A 17,967-nucleotide genomic window follows, 5' to 3' on the forward strand; every position below is an offset into this window, starting at 1 on the left:
TAAATGGTTTTTACATTTTTAATGGTAAAAAAAAATAAAAAGAATATTGTATTGTGGCACATGAAAATTACATGAAATTCAGATTTCAGTATTCATAAATTTATTGGCACACAGCCACGGTCATTTGTTTACAGATAGCTGCTTTTGCACTACATGACAGAGTTGAGTAGTTGCAACAGAGACCAGTGGCCCACATGGGCTAAAATATCTACTATCCAGCCTTTTTACAGAACAAGTTGGCTGATCTCTGGTCTATTTGTATTATCACATCGTTTTTATTACTATGGCTTTGTCTTATGGCCCCATATTTAGTAGGGCAAGGCCCCTTCTTTACACTTCTACCACATATATTTGAGATTAGATTTGAGTTTCTTTAAAAACAGAACATAAACTTGAATTATCACTGGGTTTGCCTTAGATTTATTTGGGGAAAATTAATATCTTAACCTTTTAATTATCTGAGATAAAATATTCTTGTCATCTTATCAATATAAGATCTTATAATAGATTTTGTCCATAATAATAATGGTAAAAAGTTATATAATACTTAGTATGTGTCAGGTACCATGATAAATGTTTTACTGTATTAACTCATTTAATCTTTACAATATTATAGATACAATTATCATCCTTATTTTATACAAAAAAAATTGTCACTTTCATAGTCACATAGCTACAAAGGCAGTCTAACTCCATATTCTTTGTTCTTATCAATATGCAATATGGCCCCTCAATAAAGGCCTTATGTATTCTTATTTTTTATTTTATTTTCTAGTTACTTATTACTTACTTAAATGTTACTGATTTAGATTACATTCTATACAACTGGATTTTTTTATTTCTAATAATTTGCTATTGTGATCCTATTGGATTTTTAGGTAGGTAATATCTTCAAACAATGGCAGCTTTAACTCTTAAACTCATTTTTTTTCTTTCCACATAGGTAGATAGGGACCCTCAATACTATCTTAAACAGTAGCAGTAATAGCAGACCTCCTTCTACTGCTTGAAATCTTAGAGAGAATGCATCTAAAATTCCTCTATTAAGAATATTTTGCCATGTTAATTCTGTATTTTCCTTGTCCTATACTATCTTTGGGGGTTTTTGTTTCTTTTTTCTTATTTTCTGATTTCCATTGGATAGATTGAATTCTCTTCTGCAGGTTTAAAAGTTACCTATTCTCTTTCAGTTGATGTTCTTGTGGCAGCTGCCCCAAATTTAAGAACCGAATATGTCCTTGTTTAACTCTAGTGATTTGTTTAATAAATCAGTAACTGTATCTTCCCTCTAACAAGACAAGTACTTGTGTTTGTTCTCATGTCCTTTTGTTTCTATAAACCACTCTTTCCCTTCATCATTTTTTGATATTACCTTGAATCTTGACTTATAATTCTCATGCATTTACATTCTCTTTTTTTTAACTTATTCTGATTTTTAAAAAAATTTGTATTGGTGGGGCTTCCCTGGTGGCACCGTGGTTGAGAGTCCGCCTGCCGATGCAGGGGACACGGGTTCGTGACCCGGTCCGGGAGGATCTCACATGCCGTGGAGCGGCTGGGCCCATGAGCCATGGCCGCTGAGCCTGCGCGCCCGGAGCCTGTGCTCCACAATGGGAGAGGCCACAACAGTGAGTGGCCCGCGTACTGCAAAAAAAAAAAAAATTTTATTGGAGTATAATTGATTTACAATGTTGTGTTAGTTTCAGGTGTACAGGAAAGTGAATCATTTATACATATACATATATCCATTCTTTTTTAGATTCTTTTCCCATATAGGCTGTTACAAGTATTAAGTAGAGTTCCCTATGCTATACAATAGGTCCTTATTAGTTATTTGTTTTATATATAGTAATGTGTATATGTCAGTCCCCATCTCCCAATTTATCCCTCCCCCCTTTCCCACTGGTAACCATAAGTTTTTCTTCTACGTGTGTAACTCTGTTTCTGTTTTGTAGATAAGTTCATTTGTACCCTTTCTTTAGATTCCACATATAAGCGATATCATATGGTATTTGTCTTTCTCTGTCTGACTTACTTCACTCAGTATTACAATCTCTCGGTCCATCCATGTTGCTGCAAATGGCAGTATTTTGTTGTTTTTTATGGCTGAGTAATATTCCATTGTATATATATGCCACATCTTCTTTATCCATTCATCTGTTGCTGCACATTTAGGTTGCTTCTATGTCCTGGCTATTGTAAATAGTGCTGCAGTGAACGTTGGGGTGCATGTATCCTTTTGAATTATGGTTTTCTCCAGATATATGCCCAGGAGTGGGATTGCTGGATCATATGGTAGTTCTATTTTTAGTTTTTTAAGGAACCTCCAAACTGTTCTCCATAGTGGCTGTACCAATTTACATTCCCACCAACAGTGTAGGAAGGTTCCATTTTCTCCACACCCTCTCCAGCATTTGTTGTTTGTAGATTTTTTGATGATGGCCATTCTGACCTACTTTCTCTTTTTATTTCCTTTGTTTCTTTTTTTAACATAGTAAGTAAACTTAATTAAGCTATTTAGTTACTATTACTTTCAGTATTCCTTATAGAACCTCCTGAATTTATTTTTATTATTATTTGAGTACTTCCTCCAAAAAGTATTTTCAATGTAGGTGTTTGTGAGATAAACCTTCCAAGGCCTCATATGCCAGCAGATATCTTTATTATCCTCTTACATTTATATGATACATTCAGCACTGTACTGGAGCTTCTACTAATGGTTCTAGTCAGTAAAAGAAAAAGAAATAAAAACCACCCAGATTGGAATGGAAGAAATAAGACTGTCTTTATTCACAGACAACACGATCATCTATGTAGAAAATCCTTCAGAATCTACCAAAAAAAACCCCACCAATAATTGAATTTAGCAAGATTGCAGGATACAATATCAATATACAAAAATGAATTGTAGGGGCTTCCCTGGTGGCAGTGGTTGAGAGTCCGCCTGCCGATGCAGGGGACACGGATTCATGCCCCGGTCTGGGAAGATCCCACATGCTGCGGAGCAGCTGGGCCCGTGAGCCATGGCTGTTGAGCCTGCGCGTCCGGAGCCTGTGCTCCACAGCGGGAGAGGCCACAACAGTGAGAGGCCCGCGTACCACAAAAAAAAAAAAAAAAAAAAAAAAAAAAGTTGTATTTCTCTATACTCAACGAACAATCAGAAATTGACATTTAAAAAGCAGTACTTACTGTAGTATCAAAATGGGATAATCTGACCCCCCAAAAATGTGCAAACTTGATACTGAAAACTGTAAAACATTGCTGACAGAAATTAAAGAAGACCCAAATGTTAAATGGTGTATACACTATGTTCATGGATCAGAAGACTCAATACAAATAGCAACATAGAGAAGGGGCAGTGAATGGACATAGGGAGCAAATGAAGAAAAACACACACAAATATTAGATAAACAGTGGAAAGAAGGTCCAGAACCAAGTGGTGAGGAATTCTAATATTTAGAAGTCAGGTAAAGAAGGAACAGGAGATGACAAAGGAGTCTGAGACGGAGTCGCCATAATAGATAGGAGAAAAAGAATGTAATGTCGTGGGAGCTTAAGAATATATCAAGGAGAAAGTCATCGACTGTGTCTAATCATCATGAGTTTGTTGGACATGTGTTTTATTCTGTTTTTGGTTTTGTTTTTTGGCTACTCAGCATCTTGACCCCATTTTTATGTTCAGAAATTTTTATGTTTCCTTTCTTTTTTGAGTCTTGATGGCAAGCCACCTTCTACTACTGAAGTCAAAAAGTCTAGACTCTTACCTTCCACTCCTTCTTTGAAACAAGAATGTAGGCCTATGACCCAGGCCTAAGAAATCAGTTATATTCACCCACACCTTCCATTGCAGAGTTAGTAAGACAGAAGCAGTGATAATGGAGATTCCGTTCTGGTGGCAGTTGCAGTAACTTTTAGTGGCACTCAGTGTCCAAGGATGACTGCGGTCAATGTCCAACAGCTGGTCCGGTGGTCACTACAGTGTCTAAATTCTGGCTGCCTAGTCTTCTTTTAATTCTACCCATTTTCCAAACCTGGTTTTCTAGATTTATCTGTGATTATATGAGCTACTCAATATCTTTTCAGTAAATTTTTTGCTTAATTGGTTTCTGATGTTTGCAAATAAGGACCCCCCTACACACACACACCTAATACAGAAATCTAACAAGATAAAATTATCATCATTGTATTTTAGTATATGGAGGTCATTGGTAACTTTAGCAAGTGAGTATTTGATTTCATTAGTGGGGTCTGAAACAGGATTGGAGTGCTTGAGGAGTGAGAGGGTATGAGGAAATCAAGATATGCAGACAATCCAATGGAGAAAGTTGGCTCTGAAGGAGAAGGTAGGGCAATAACTGGAGAAGAAACTGAGGCTAAGGTAGAAAGTTATTTTTAAATGAGCGAGCCTTAACCATATTTAAATGCTAGAGGGACTTAGTAGAGATGGAGAGACTGAAGACTTAAAATCAAGGGAAAAAAGAATCTGAGTATGAATTGGTCAGATAACAAAACATGCATATTCTAACTCAGTAAGTTATTCTACTTCTAATTGGAGGTCATTAAAAAAAACAGATTCTGAGCCACATATCCCTTTATATATGACTAGTATAAAAAGCTCATTGAATTCTGTGGTGAAAAAATTGAAATGAATTACAATAATGTTGAATACTGCTGCAGTATACCTCACAGGGCCATGAAGTTGAGTGGCATCTGGTATTTCCATTAGTAAGCAATTAGGTATCAGATCGTAACTCACTGTCTCCTACTTTTTAGCATTTTCAAAGAATGTTAGAAAAGATTTACATGCATACTTAGAAATCAGGATGTCATAAGTATTGAAGCATTTTGTAACCATTGAAATAAAAACAAAATAACTTTCCCTTGAAGAATCCCCTTTCAACCCCAAGGTTTACACATGATATTGGTATTTATGAATACAGAAATACTTTCCACAAATGTTTCTGCTCCCTGTAGAACATCTGATATGAAATTAGTTATAATGCTTTATAAGGGACAAGTCTGTTCAGTGAAATTAGGTACAGTGGCTAAACTGGTCATTAGGAAAAGTGATTTCTAAGATAATTATTTCTGAAACCTACTATGGTAATAGAAAAATTGCTTAAGAGAAAGTAATACTAGCAAATTCCCTGGAATATTTTCAACAAGGATAAGGACATCTTTCCATTGGTCTTTTTTTTTGTTGTTGTTTTTTCTTTTTTTCAAATCATGGCACCATGGTGCTTTTTGGCTTACCTTTAAAGACTGCTGGAGTTTTCCACTGAGAAAAATATTTATTCTGGGATTTCTAGCATTATGCAACTGCCTGATTTTCCTAAACAATGTTCTTTCTTTTTTTTGATGTGGCCAAAGGAGTTAAAGTATTCCTGGCACATTCACACTGCAGTTTCAGTGTTTTTTTAAAGTCATGTGACTATAACTGAAGGATAGTATTGGGGAGGCTCACAGTTGACTGTGTGAATTTCCTTCTGTATAAATGAGTGTTTTGAGACTAGGCAACTTAGCACATCTGTAGTAAATGAGTCTACCATGCTGTTTTCATTTATGAAAAAGGAAAACAACTTTTCCCTGCAAAGATCATAAATCTATTTGTCATCAAAATGAAGCCTTACCCATTTTTTTTATTTTTCACTGCTGCAACTATAAAATTGGTTATTGGAAAAAAGGGAAAGAAACAAAACTAACAGCTTGACTTAGGACAAATCAAGGCCTTTCAATCTTTTTTTTTTTTTTTTTTTTTGCGGTACGCGGGCCTCTCACTGTTGTGGCCTCTCCCGTTGCGGAGCACAGGCTCCAGACGCGCAGGCTCAGCGGCCATGACTCACGGGCCCAGCCGCTCCGCGGCATGTGGGATCCTCCCGGACTGGGGCACGAACCCGCGTCCCCTGCATCGGCAGGCGGACTCTCAACCACTGCGCCACCAGGGAAGCCCAAGGCCTTTCAGTCTTGACTGTGCACTTTCTCAGGTGAACACAGGCTTAAGTGTTGTCTAAAATGAGATGCTTGTCCTAAAAGAACGTTGAAATTCTTGCATTTTCCACTTGTGAATTGTGTCCAGTCTAAGAAGGAAAAACACACTTCATCAGCCCACTCATGATCCAAGCATAGAGTAGCAGGACCACTGTAGAAGCCTCTGTTAGGAACACCAGCAGCCCTGGCACCCCTCTGGGTTGTGTGTTCTCTAGTTTATGAGCTGGTCACCCTAAAGAAACTTCTGTTTCCAGGAAGGTGTATTTCTTAGTATTTTGGAGGAAGAAACATACCGGCATCAGCCAGATCCACATTCATCAAATCCTGTCACCTCTTGATTATTAAGGGGTTGATTATCCAGTTAGGGTTTATCCTGATTGCTACTTTCTCTCTCTTCTCCACCCTCTGCTTGTTTTGGCCCGTTTACTGCTCATTAGGAACTGTTCCAGAGCAGACAGAACTCAGCCTGTCTGGCTGCTTATTAGCAACAAAATGAAAGGTTCGCTAAAGGAAGTAACCTTCCTAGTTGCCGCTTCAGTGACTCCGAATCCAATAAAGTTCATACTCTTTGTGGAATATTGTTCCTTTAGGATCTGGCCTGTTTACATTTCCAGTCATACATTCTACCTTGCTATTCACATGTGCTGTGTATTTTAGTCTAACAGTTATTAAACAATTATTAAATAATATGTGCCAGGATGGGGAGATCAGCTCCGTGCTTTGTGACCACCTAGAGGGGTGGGATAGGGAGGGTGAGAGGGAGACGCAAGAGGGAGGAGATATGGGGATATATGTATGCATACAGCTGATTCACTTTGTTATAAAGCAGAAACTAACATAACATTGTATAGCAATTATACTCCAATAAAGATGGTAAAACGTGCAAAAAAATTTTTTTTAATAATATGTGCCAAAAAAAAAAAATAATAATAATATGTGCCATGCACTATTCCAGGTGCTGAATATATATGATGTTGTTTAATCCTCACCAAAACCCCATGACATAGGTATAGCTATTATCTTCAGTTTACAGAAAAGGAACCTGAGACTCACAGTAACTCGCCCAAGGTCACACAGACAACAAATAATAGAGCCAGAATTCAGAATCACACAATCTAGATTCAGAGCCTGTGTTTTAACCACTGTGCTATACTTTTTTCAAGTATGCTTAATTTCTTAGACATTGCCCCAAATTCTGTGTATTTCCCTCACTTTCATGGCTTTGTATGTGTAATTTATTCCCTCTGCTTGGAAGACTCTTCCATCTTTCCCTAGGAGGAACAACTTCTTGATCTTTCAGGACTCAATTGAACTGTCATCTCTTCCTTGGACTCTCCAGTCAAAGTTAAGCATGCCTGCTTGAACTTCTGTACACTCTGTACATTGATTCCATCAGAGCATGGCTCATATGGGTTCTAATTACTGATCTTCATGTCTTTCTCCCCCAGGCATTTGTAAACTTCTATAGAACGTGGATTCTGTTTTATTTGTCTTTGTATCCCTAGCACGTAGCATAGTGTCAGTCCCATTTAGAAGAAGCTCAATAAATATTTGAAGAATAAATGTCCTTTGCATAATAACTATGACTTTGGGAACCTGAGTTTAAAATTAAGATGTGTTCCCTACTTATCTTAAGAATCATCTATAATATTAGTACAATAATATCTAATTCATATGGTTTTTATGAGAACCAAATGAGATCTTGTATGTGAAGTGCTTAGTACGGTGCATGCACTTATTGAGTTACTATCTTTTCATAATAATTTTCATGGCTAGTCTAACATTCAGTGAACAAATATTTGTTTAGTACGTAACAGTGTTATTGAATGAAACTTGGATCCACTAGCCTGCACACAGTAAAGCCAATCTACTGACACCACGTTGTGGTGAAGGAAAGTGCAACATTTATTGTAAGGCACCATACAAGGAGTCCTGGTCAGCTAGTGCTCAAAAAGCCCAAACTCCCGGATGGGTTTCAGCAAAGCATTTTTAAAGGCGAGGTGAGGGAGGGGTGTCACAGGATATGTGATTAGCTCATAAAAAATTCTCTGGTTGATGGTGAGGTTACAGGGTGGTGTGTCAGAGGGGTTAACATTATCAATGCTTAGGCACCCATGGGACTGGGGGCTATGTGCTCATGGTCATCAAGCAGTTAATTTCTTCCATTTAGTGGAGGTTTTAGTATCTGTAAAGCAACTCAGGAAATGTGCATCAGATACTATAATCCAGATACTTCAGAGGGGAGCTAAAGCAGAGGCTATGGGGGATGGGTCTGTCCCGGGAAGGCCCCATAGAGTCCTGCTCAGTTACAGTATGAGCCCGGAGTTAGGGAAGACAGCAGTGAACAAGATGGGCAAAGAAAAGCCCTCATGGAATATACGTGCAACAGCAGGAAATTGCTGACATTTGACCATTTTTGACGTTAAAAAAAGTCACAATATGAATCAACCTAATAATTGGGTAGTAGTCTATAAACAAATCAAGTAATTCGAAATTGTGGAAGTGCTATGAAAGAAAGCATAATGGGAAATAGATTTTGAGATAAAGTGTAGTGTGAAATAGCTTATAGATGGAATAGACTATAGCAGCCTCACCGAGAAGGCTTACACTTGAGCTAAGGACTGAAGGTAAGACTGACCCAAGTACTTAAGAATGAGGGAAGCACTTGCCATGTGAAAAACCCAAAATGAAAAGACCTGCAGGCAGGAAAAAGTTTGGCATGATAATAGGATTAGCCGAGGATCAAGCAAGATAGTATGGGTACGGATTTGTTATTTTTGAAAAAAGGATGGACATTCATTTCTTCATGGTGGTATGAATGCCTAGTCATGCTAAGAGTCAAAGAATAGATGAAATATCGTCCTTCACTCCCTGTTAGTCCCGTGATTATAGGCTGAGGCCTGGGTAAAGGAGATTTCATAGGCTACACTTATTTTGTCCAATATTATAGTGGCATTTGAAACTGTCCATTTTGCAAGAATGATAAACGACCAATTGTTCTATGAAAATGAGTAATTTCTGTGAGGTATTACAATGTTGAAATGCCTGTATCCATTGAAACTGAACAAGAGTTAGTTGTGTATGCTCTTGGGAATGGACTTGAGTCAAGCAGACCTACCTTCACTACCTTAAGACTTGCCTCAATTCAATCCCACTCCAAGTTCCATAGGCATTAACATGTTTAGTGATTCAAAGCTAAAGTTACCTCCTAAGTTTGGTATACAGCTCATTCATAAATCTTATTTCTAACATTATGGCCACATTATTTATGATTGCCCCTACAGGAAAATGTTATGAATGCTACACTATTTATTATAATGTAGCCTTGCATATAATCACCTAATAATTACTACCCCACATATTTTTAAATAGCCGATTCTTTCCTAGGAGGGATATATTTAGTAAGCCAAATAAAATGAGAAATTCCTACTTAAACAGAAGTGTTTTTAGTTGCTTGGAGTAAAGGAAGCAAAGTATTACTTTTATAATCCACTGGTTTGCTGGCTTTAAAAATACTGTACTTATGTTGCCTAATATTATGCAAAAAAAATTAGGTCGTCGCATTTATTTTTTATACTACAGAAAGTAAATTAGTTTTAATTACTATTTTCTCATACAGCAAGTAACTATATAAACATAAGCTATGAGCACAGAGGAGGGTGCTTGGCTGTAGGGAAAGGAAAAAACTGTTTTCCTAGTAATTTTATTTTAGATTAAAACATCAACTAATTTAAGTTCAGTGTAGTTTTAAATTTATCAATCTACTATTGAAAAAATCAGTGAAATACACATTAAAAAATTTCATTTTACTTAAAACCTTAAAGATAGTATTCCTTTGCTAATCCTCTTTAAAATGTGGATTTCTATTGTTGCCTTTATTTAGAACATTCTATTTCTTAATATATTTTAATTCTAATGAGAATAAGACAGCTACACCAAGGGGCCTGGGGAATAACAAACAGCATAACGTTCTCTTTGGTAATGTTTCACTATTAAATGCAAACCAGTCATCATTGTTCCCAAATTTGTCTCTGTGTCTGTCCTCTAATATGTGTAGTTAACCCCATTTTCCTTACCAGATCTTTCCATTTAGTTCTAGGATGAAGGCAGACTTAAAACTATTCCTTCCTTTCTGCACAGGGAAGTCAAAGTGGAAAGCAACTTCCTTTTCTTTCCTTAACTGACATCAGATTAAATAACACAACCATATTGCCATTACAGTTTCTTATACATAGAAGACATGCAATAAAAAGTAAGCAATAAAAAGTAACTCTTGTCGTTGTGGTTGACATTATTGTCATTACTGATCCAAGTACTTGTTTCCTTAGAAACCCAAGGCTTAAGCAGCCATCAGCTTCAGTCCTGTAAAAACTGACACTTTCTTACAGAGTCAAAACCAATTTCAGCAGGGAGACTGCCTTCTATGTGAGGATAATGAAAGTTTTTGGCCATGAGTCATCATGTACTCTTATCATTTTACTAACTTTTTTAAGACTCAGGTAAACTATTGATTGGTCTCAGCATCTCTGAACAAATTAATGGTAATTCTGATTTTATTTACTTTTTAAAATTTGCTCGCAGTGACTTATGCTTTGCTGATTGGTTTTAGACAAATCATTTAGAAAACACTGGAAAGAATTCCTAGGGATTAGCATCTGTTTCTCTTGAAAGCAGAATTACTCATCCATCTGTATATTCATAAGAAATGTTTGTTCTCTACTTGTATGAAACATTGCTTGGAACTTTGTACAGAACACTCTGCTACTTTCCTCAAATTTCTCTCTAAGAAACCAATGTGAACAGTAAATGATTTGGAACATATTTATCGTGCTGTGTTACAATGTCTGATAGCGCTGCAAGTAAAATGAAGTTTCTCGTGTACAGTTAACCCTAAGGACTAGTCATATGGTCTTTATTATTCTCACTAAAAATACTTATTGACCTCAGGAATGTTCAGCAGTCTTTGCATGTCCATTGTTCATGTATCACCCAAAAGATACATTTTTTCTCTGTTGGAGAATAAAGATTTTTAAAAATACCTAAACTTACAAGTAAAGTGAGGTAAAGTGGTACTATTTTAGAACTCCGGAATGTTGAGGTGTCCTAAAGTCATCTAGGGTGATCTTTCACGTGATACATCTCCTCTCCAATTGGGATCACTAGTTGTCTAATACAGCCAGACACAGGATACGCTCAGTCTTGAAAGACAACCCATTATTACTTTTTTAAATTCTACACTCATTCGTATTTTATAAACTTTCACCTAGTTTAATTCTGGAGCGACTTTGTTGGTCTATTTGTTTTCTTCCTGGCTTACATGTCCTTCCTTCCATCTTTTATTTATGACCTTGTAAAATCTGCTTTCTCTTTAGGCCACTGGTTTCTTCAGGTTTTTCAACCTCTTTTTGTTTTTATTGGGAAGGGCACTATTCATCTGAATTTTGTTTTTAAAACTTGCCTTTCCTATAGTCATATTCCCATTAGAATCCTGGCCATTGGTATAACACTTATATCTTTCCTGAACATTTTTTTAAGTTTTTATTGAATTTGTTACAATACTGCTTCTGTTTTATGTTTTGGTTTATTGGCCCTGAGGCATGTGGGATCTTAGCTCCCCGACCAGGGATCGAACCCACACCCCCTGCATTGAAGGTGAAGTCTTAACCACTGGACCGCCAGGGAAGTCCCTTCCCTGAACATTTTTGAAATTCTGTATCCCACAGTCTCAAATGACTATGACTGGATTTGCTTTCATTTGTATTGATGAGCTCTACAATGGCACCATCTCATGTCTCCAGGGTTCTCATAGTTCATATGGAAAGTACACTACCAGATAATCTATCCCAGAGATATGGAACCAAAAGGCTCCCAGACCAAATTAAATCAAATCAATGTAAAACACATAGCAAGAAGCAAAGGGAAAGAACTAGCGTAGGTTAATGACTTAGGATAAGGTGCAAGCAACGTGGAAGAACCACACCACCTGAATCCTAAGTCCACAATGTGGATCTCTCTCTCTCTCCCTTGCCTCTCCCTCCCTCTGTCATGCCCCCCTCCCTTCCTCCCTCCCTATATAGATTTTGCCCTCATAATGGTTCCTTACAAATATTGAGAGCCACTAATATAGATAAATGGTGAGAGATAAAATGGTTGATGTAGATTGGGACAAAAAAAGATTTGAAGGTCAAGCTAAGGAATGTGAGCCTGTGTCCTAAGCACTGAGCATAGTACATGGCACCTAGTGATAGTGATAGAAAAAATGATTTTATTCATTATTTTAGTGAGTTTTGTGATCATGAAGAAAATCTGCTTAGAAAAGGTAATTTTTTAATATATTGAACTATTTTTTTACCACTAGTAAGAGAATAAAAAGATATGTGATAATTTGGAGGAAACATTTTTTAAAAAGAGGAAAAGTGCTTTAGCATTAAATTCAAAATTGGCTTTACCTTTTAAATCCTATTCTCCCAAGCAGGCCTTCCACAGAAATGAGTCTAGCGTATCTGGAGTCAGTTATCTCTCCTACCACATTTATAACTCTAAGGGAAACAGCTTTACCTTATGATCCAGTTAACCCTACCGTCTCAGTAATTTCTTTTCTAATTAGCACCAAAGGTAACTTCCCCTCTTCAGAACCTTTCTAGTATTTATATGTCTTTTCTCATCTGGTCTTTATTTTTTTTTACATTTCTGCCTTTATTATAACCATTTATGTTACAGTCTATTCAACTTAATTTTAAGCTTCTTAAAAATAAAAACCATATCTTATTTATATTTGTATTCTCCACAGGGCTTCTCATGATACCTTCTTCACACATAGATGATATTCAACAAATATTGTTGAATGTATGGAACAACTATTACACGACCCAATTTATTATCCCAGGAATCAACTCAGAAAGTAGCAATCACCTCCTAGAACAGGGGTCAGCAAAACTTTTCTGTAAATATTAATAACTGTTTTTGAGTTTGCAAGGCAAGAGGCAAAATCAAGGGTATTACTTAAGAACTTATGTAACAAGAAAGAAAATAAGTTTTCACAAAATTTTTATTTATGAAATTGAAAATATATTAATGTAGTATAATTTTTTGTGATACAAGTCTACTAATGAGAAAAACAGAATTCTTTTGCAAGGGGGATAACATTTAGCTTATTACAGTTTCCTATCATCAAAATTTCATTTGTTAATGTGACTTAGAATGAGATTTTGCATGTTTTACATATTTCATCTTTGAAAATTCTTTTCACACAGATAAGTACTGCCAAATACTGCAGTTCATGAGCATATGATTTTAATTGAGCATATTCATTGCTTGGAAGGAATTTATAAAATTCTGTTAGATTCTTCTCTTGGTAGTTGCCTTTTAGAATGTCATTATATTGTACATTAGTCATTTCCAATTGAAGTTATAGGTTGAACTCAAGTGAACAGTTAAATGGATTTTGAATACAGAAATTTCTTGCATCTAGGTCTGAAAAATGCTTTAGAAATGCTTTTGAAAGTGAAACTGCTTTTCACTTTCAAAGGCTGAAAGTGTTTGAGCTCAGAAAATCTACCCACCGCAAATTTGTGTGGAAATGGAGATCTCACTTCTTGTTTTAATTTTTGACAGCACAGGAAGTGTATAAAGCTGTTTGACATTACTTGTGATTCAAACATTAGTTGTCATCAAAATGACTTTATCACAGTATGTTTCACATGTGAGCATTGTTTTGCCCTGCAATTTTTGGTTGAATTCATAGATAAGCATTAAATGAGTTTGCAGCAAAATCTAATTTCTAAAGCCATTTATCATTCCATAATAGAGGTTGAGGGCAGTTCTTCTCATTCAAAAAAACTTCAATCATTGTCTCAAAAATCTCAATAAAACTTTATCCCTGCTAAGCCATCAAACTGCTACATGTTAGAGAAAGTCAGGATATTCAGTTTCTATTTTGACAAAAAAAATTCACAGAACCACGGAAGGTTAAATTTACAAGAGTCAATGATAACATATGCTAGATTCAAGTATTTTCCTCAGAGTACCTGATAGTGAATAATACAATAAATAAACATAGCTCTAAATATCTTAACATTTTCACAAGTTTTGTTAATTCGTCTAGTTAGTCTTTCTCTTATCCATTGCTAATCCATTGCCATCAGTTTTATCACATTTTAGCAGATACCACTTCAGGTTGAACTTATTTAATGTTTTAACTTACTTGAAAATATTCTTACCTATAGTCACTCCACAAACTATTCATACAGGTTAATGCTTCAGGCACTTCAAACTCAGCAATGACTCCTCAAATAAACAGCTGAGTAGTGTTACTAACATCTGTCGATTAATCAAGAGGCAAGGAAAACCACTTGAAAGCATTTGCCTTATTTTTCAACTGACTATTGATGCTGCTCCAGTGTCCTTGACATTTTAAGCAACTGTTCTTGCCAAAATGCTAAGAAACGAGTTTATTTTTGCTGCACGATTTAATTAAATCTATCAATAAGCAACTTTGTTGGACTAACAAATGAGCCACTCAGAAACTTTAGTTGCAACTTCATTTTCAAATTTTTGTGAAGAATTTTTATTGTGATAAGATACTCCGTTTTAGGTTTCCTAATTTTTCTAACTGTTACACTTCTGTGAGGTGGGAATATTGTGTCAAGTGCTTGGTATGATAATGTTGATGTATATTGTAATTTTTTTAGCAAAACTATAGTGTCATTGCATAATAAATAAAGCTTTCACATCTAATTTGATCACAAAATAATCCACATTCCACTGTGCCTTAAAAATACAACATTCAAAGCCCACTGTTTTCTTCTTTTCTTGTTTTGATACAACAGATATGCACTGATAATAAAATCTCACAATGAGTCAATATATGTTCCTCTCAAAACACTGTCAAGTTATAATTGCATCACTGTAATTTGCAATGCAACAAGCAGTAGTGGGAAGCAATGAGTGCCTTTTAGTCTCTGCCACAACGACATTATAGCACAAAGCAGTCACAGACAATATATAAATGAATGAGCATGACTGTTTTCCAATAAAACTTTATTTACAGATTCTGAAACTCTAATTTCATGTAATTTCCACATCTTGAAATATTATTCTTCTTTTGATTTTTTCAACATATGAAAATGTAATAACTATTCTTCGCTCACAAGCTCTACAAAAAGAGGGGATGGATTGGGTTTGGCTTGCAAACCATAGTTTACCAACTTTGTTTTAGGATTTGGCTTTGAGGAAATACTGTTTGCTTACTTAACTTTATTCCCAATTAAGCTATTTGAAGCAAATTTTCTGGAGTCATGTGTGATTGAAAACTAGAATATTCTTTTTTACTGAGATATAATCAATATAACATCATATAAGTTTCAAGTGTACAATGTAGTGATTTGGTATTTGTATATATTGAGAAACAATGACCACAATAAGAAGAATATTCTTCTTAAGGGTATGTTCATTAGAGTTGTCATGCACACAGGAGTATAACACAAAAAGTTAGAATGTGACAAACATACTTCACATCTAGGCTACTTAGAAGATATTGACTTTGGTGGATAGTACAAAGGTGGACTTTGTGCTGCCTCAGTATTTTTATTTTAAAAACCCAAGACCATTACATTAACTATAATTAGAGATTTTAGGTGAGCCAAAACATCATTTAAACATTTCACTTATTTGGGAAAGAAGCCCAGGATAACTCCCAAACCTGGGCAGTGTATCAACAGTAGGCTTTCAGAACACCAACCCCTCCTTCATTTATTGAGGGTCTGGATGGATTTTCTGGGAGCTGCACCAGTCTTCATTTCTTATCTGTGTTATTTAGGGCATCAGAGGCAGCCCAGGAAGAATGGGACTGGCTGGGTCTCCAGGTCCTCAAGGAGCAAAGGGTTCATCGGGCCTTCCAGGAAGCCCAGGAGTTCTAGGCCCGAAGGTACTTTCATGTTTGTTCTGATGGATGAGCAGTATTGACCATCCTTCCTGGCCCTGAATTTACTGGCTAGATCACAGGATGGTAAGACTCATAGCTTTTAATAAAATTTGGCTAACATGAAAACACATTAGGAAAAAACGAAAGTGTGTGGCCTTGACACAGCCATCTCCCGTGATAGCCACAGTGCATGTCATTTGCCAAAACTACTCATAAACCCAGGACTGGTGATGCTTTAAAAAATGTTCTTTGACTCATTTTGGTTCTTCTTTCCTTTCTGTCATCCACCTTCTCTGCCAAAACAGAAAAATCTTATTTACTTCCAGTTGCATACTTTCTCAGTTATACTTCCTGTTCCCCTACTTCTGAACCTAACCAACCAATTAATAAATCTGATAGGAGTACAGATTATTTCTTAAAGTCAAAGTGATAGTAATTGTCTTGCCTTAACATTCATTGCCAGGAGTATTGCCACATGGCAATAGGCTTTCCATACAAAACCTCTCTTAGAAATATCTCAGTGCAGATTTGACCCAGACAACCAAGAGACTAGTCCCGTATCTAATGCTATTTCATAAAAGACTAGGATTAAGACATTGGCACCCTCATCATTATTACCTCTTAATTTGATTTTCAGAGTTCCACTTATAAAGAATTTCTAGGTCTTCTGACCCATATGGGTAAACTGAAAATGATGACCCAGCAGCTTACTGTTTAAAGTTTGAGTTCTGTTAATGTTTATACCATGAATATCCCTTTCCACTGAAATACAAGATAGCTGACCAAATGCTAAACCTAGGAAAATAAATAAGAAAGATCCCTACCTTTTATGCGTGAATCTGCAAAAAAAAAAAAAAAAAAAAAAAGATCCAGTTTGTCAAGTCCCAAAGCTGTATCTTTATCTCAATACAGTGAAGGATAATTTGCTAATCTTAAAGCTTTGGTCAAAGTCTACCAAGCATCATTTTTCATTACCTTATCTATAAACTCCACATGATTCTTGTTTATTTTTAGAAATGGTAAAAGCTATTGCAACCCTCACTTCAAAAACAAAATAAAAATAAATTTTAAAAGGACTTGACTTTTTAAAATAAAATAATGATAATAAAGTATGTCTTAAAAGTGAACTTTTAGGGGATAAAGAGGACTGGTATCAAAGGAATCTTGGGAAACAGATAATTGAAATTTCTTAATGATGGAACTGAAAAGATACTCATGGCAAAAACCAGGGTTCACACTTCAAGAGATTCTGCTCTGTTTCTGATATCAGATAGCTGAATCATCTCTGTAAGAAAAACACAGCAAAATAATTTCAATTCAAATAAAATAAAAGTTCCATCGCATACAAATGCCTCCACACATCCTACACCCTCACTATTCTCTCTGTAGCCCCACTATCCTCCTCCTACTTTTGCAGGCCCCCTCTTCCCTCCTCTTTCCACAGTCATGACCACAATCTCTGGAATTCTATTTCCCTGCTGCCACACTTCTCGTTCATTGTAATCAAATATTATGTATATGGAAACTATTGGTGGGGAGAATGATCATGCAGATTTTGACTTCTCTAGTGCCTTGTACACATGCCTGAGGATGGGCCAGTATTTAGATTTCATTTAAAAGCCAATATGTTTACAGGTTCTAAAGTCAAGATAACCTTTCTTTTATTTTTTTGTCCGTAGGGTGAACAAGGGCTACCTGGTCAACCTGGAATTCCAGGTAAAAGAGGTCACCGAGGAGCACAAGGTGATCAAGGACCATGTGGAGAGCCTGGCATGAAAGGGCAGTCTGTAGGTGACAACTCAGAAATTCACTAAGCACTTATTCTACAGACCAGGCCAACATCGTACAATAATGGTTATCATATCTATTCACATTGCAGGGAGAACATGGTATTCAAGGTTTGACAGGTTTCCAAGGATTCCCAGGCCCCAAAGTATGTTTACATATTTTCTGCTCATTTCTGGCTATGTTGAAATACCAATGTTGAAATACCAATGTTCAACATCTGTTCAAAAACCAGATGTTGAAATACCAATATTTAATCTCTGACTTGAGCT

General features: G+C 36.2%; 1 protein-coding gene and 1 long non-coding RNA gene across 2 annotated transcripts in view; one reads left to right on the forward strand and one right to left on the reverse strand.

Annotated features, from left to right (window-relative positions):
* Positions 1–17,967, forward strand: part of COL24A1 (collagen type XXIV alpha 1 chain) — a 394,686-nt gene that overhangs the window by 338,416 nt on the left and 38,303 nt on the right. Inside the window, exons 48-50 of the mRNA XM_060139635.1 lie at positions 15,806–15,913; positions 17,590–17,697; positions 17,790–17,843. Of these exons, the coding sequence (XP_059995618.1) occupies positions 15,806–15,913; positions 17,590–17,697; positions 17,790–17,843 (270 nt within the window). The remainder of the gene's footprint in view (positions 1–15,805; positions 15,914–17,589; positions 17,698–17,789; positions 17,844–17,967) is intronic.
* LOC132514656 (uncharacterized) overlaps positions 1–17,967 on the reverse strand; it is a 112,231-nt gene that overhangs the window by 6,472 nt on the left and 87,792 nt on the right. The window lies entirely within an intron of this gene.

Source organism: Lagenorhynchus albirostris, chromosome 2, assembly GCF_949774975.1.
Source record: "Lagenorhynchus albirostris chromosome 2, mLagAlb1.1, whole genome shotgun sequence".
NCBI classification, from domain to species: Eukaryota; Metazoa; Chordata; class Mammalia; order Artiodactyla; family Delphinidae; genus Lagenorhynchus; species Lagenorhynchus albirostris.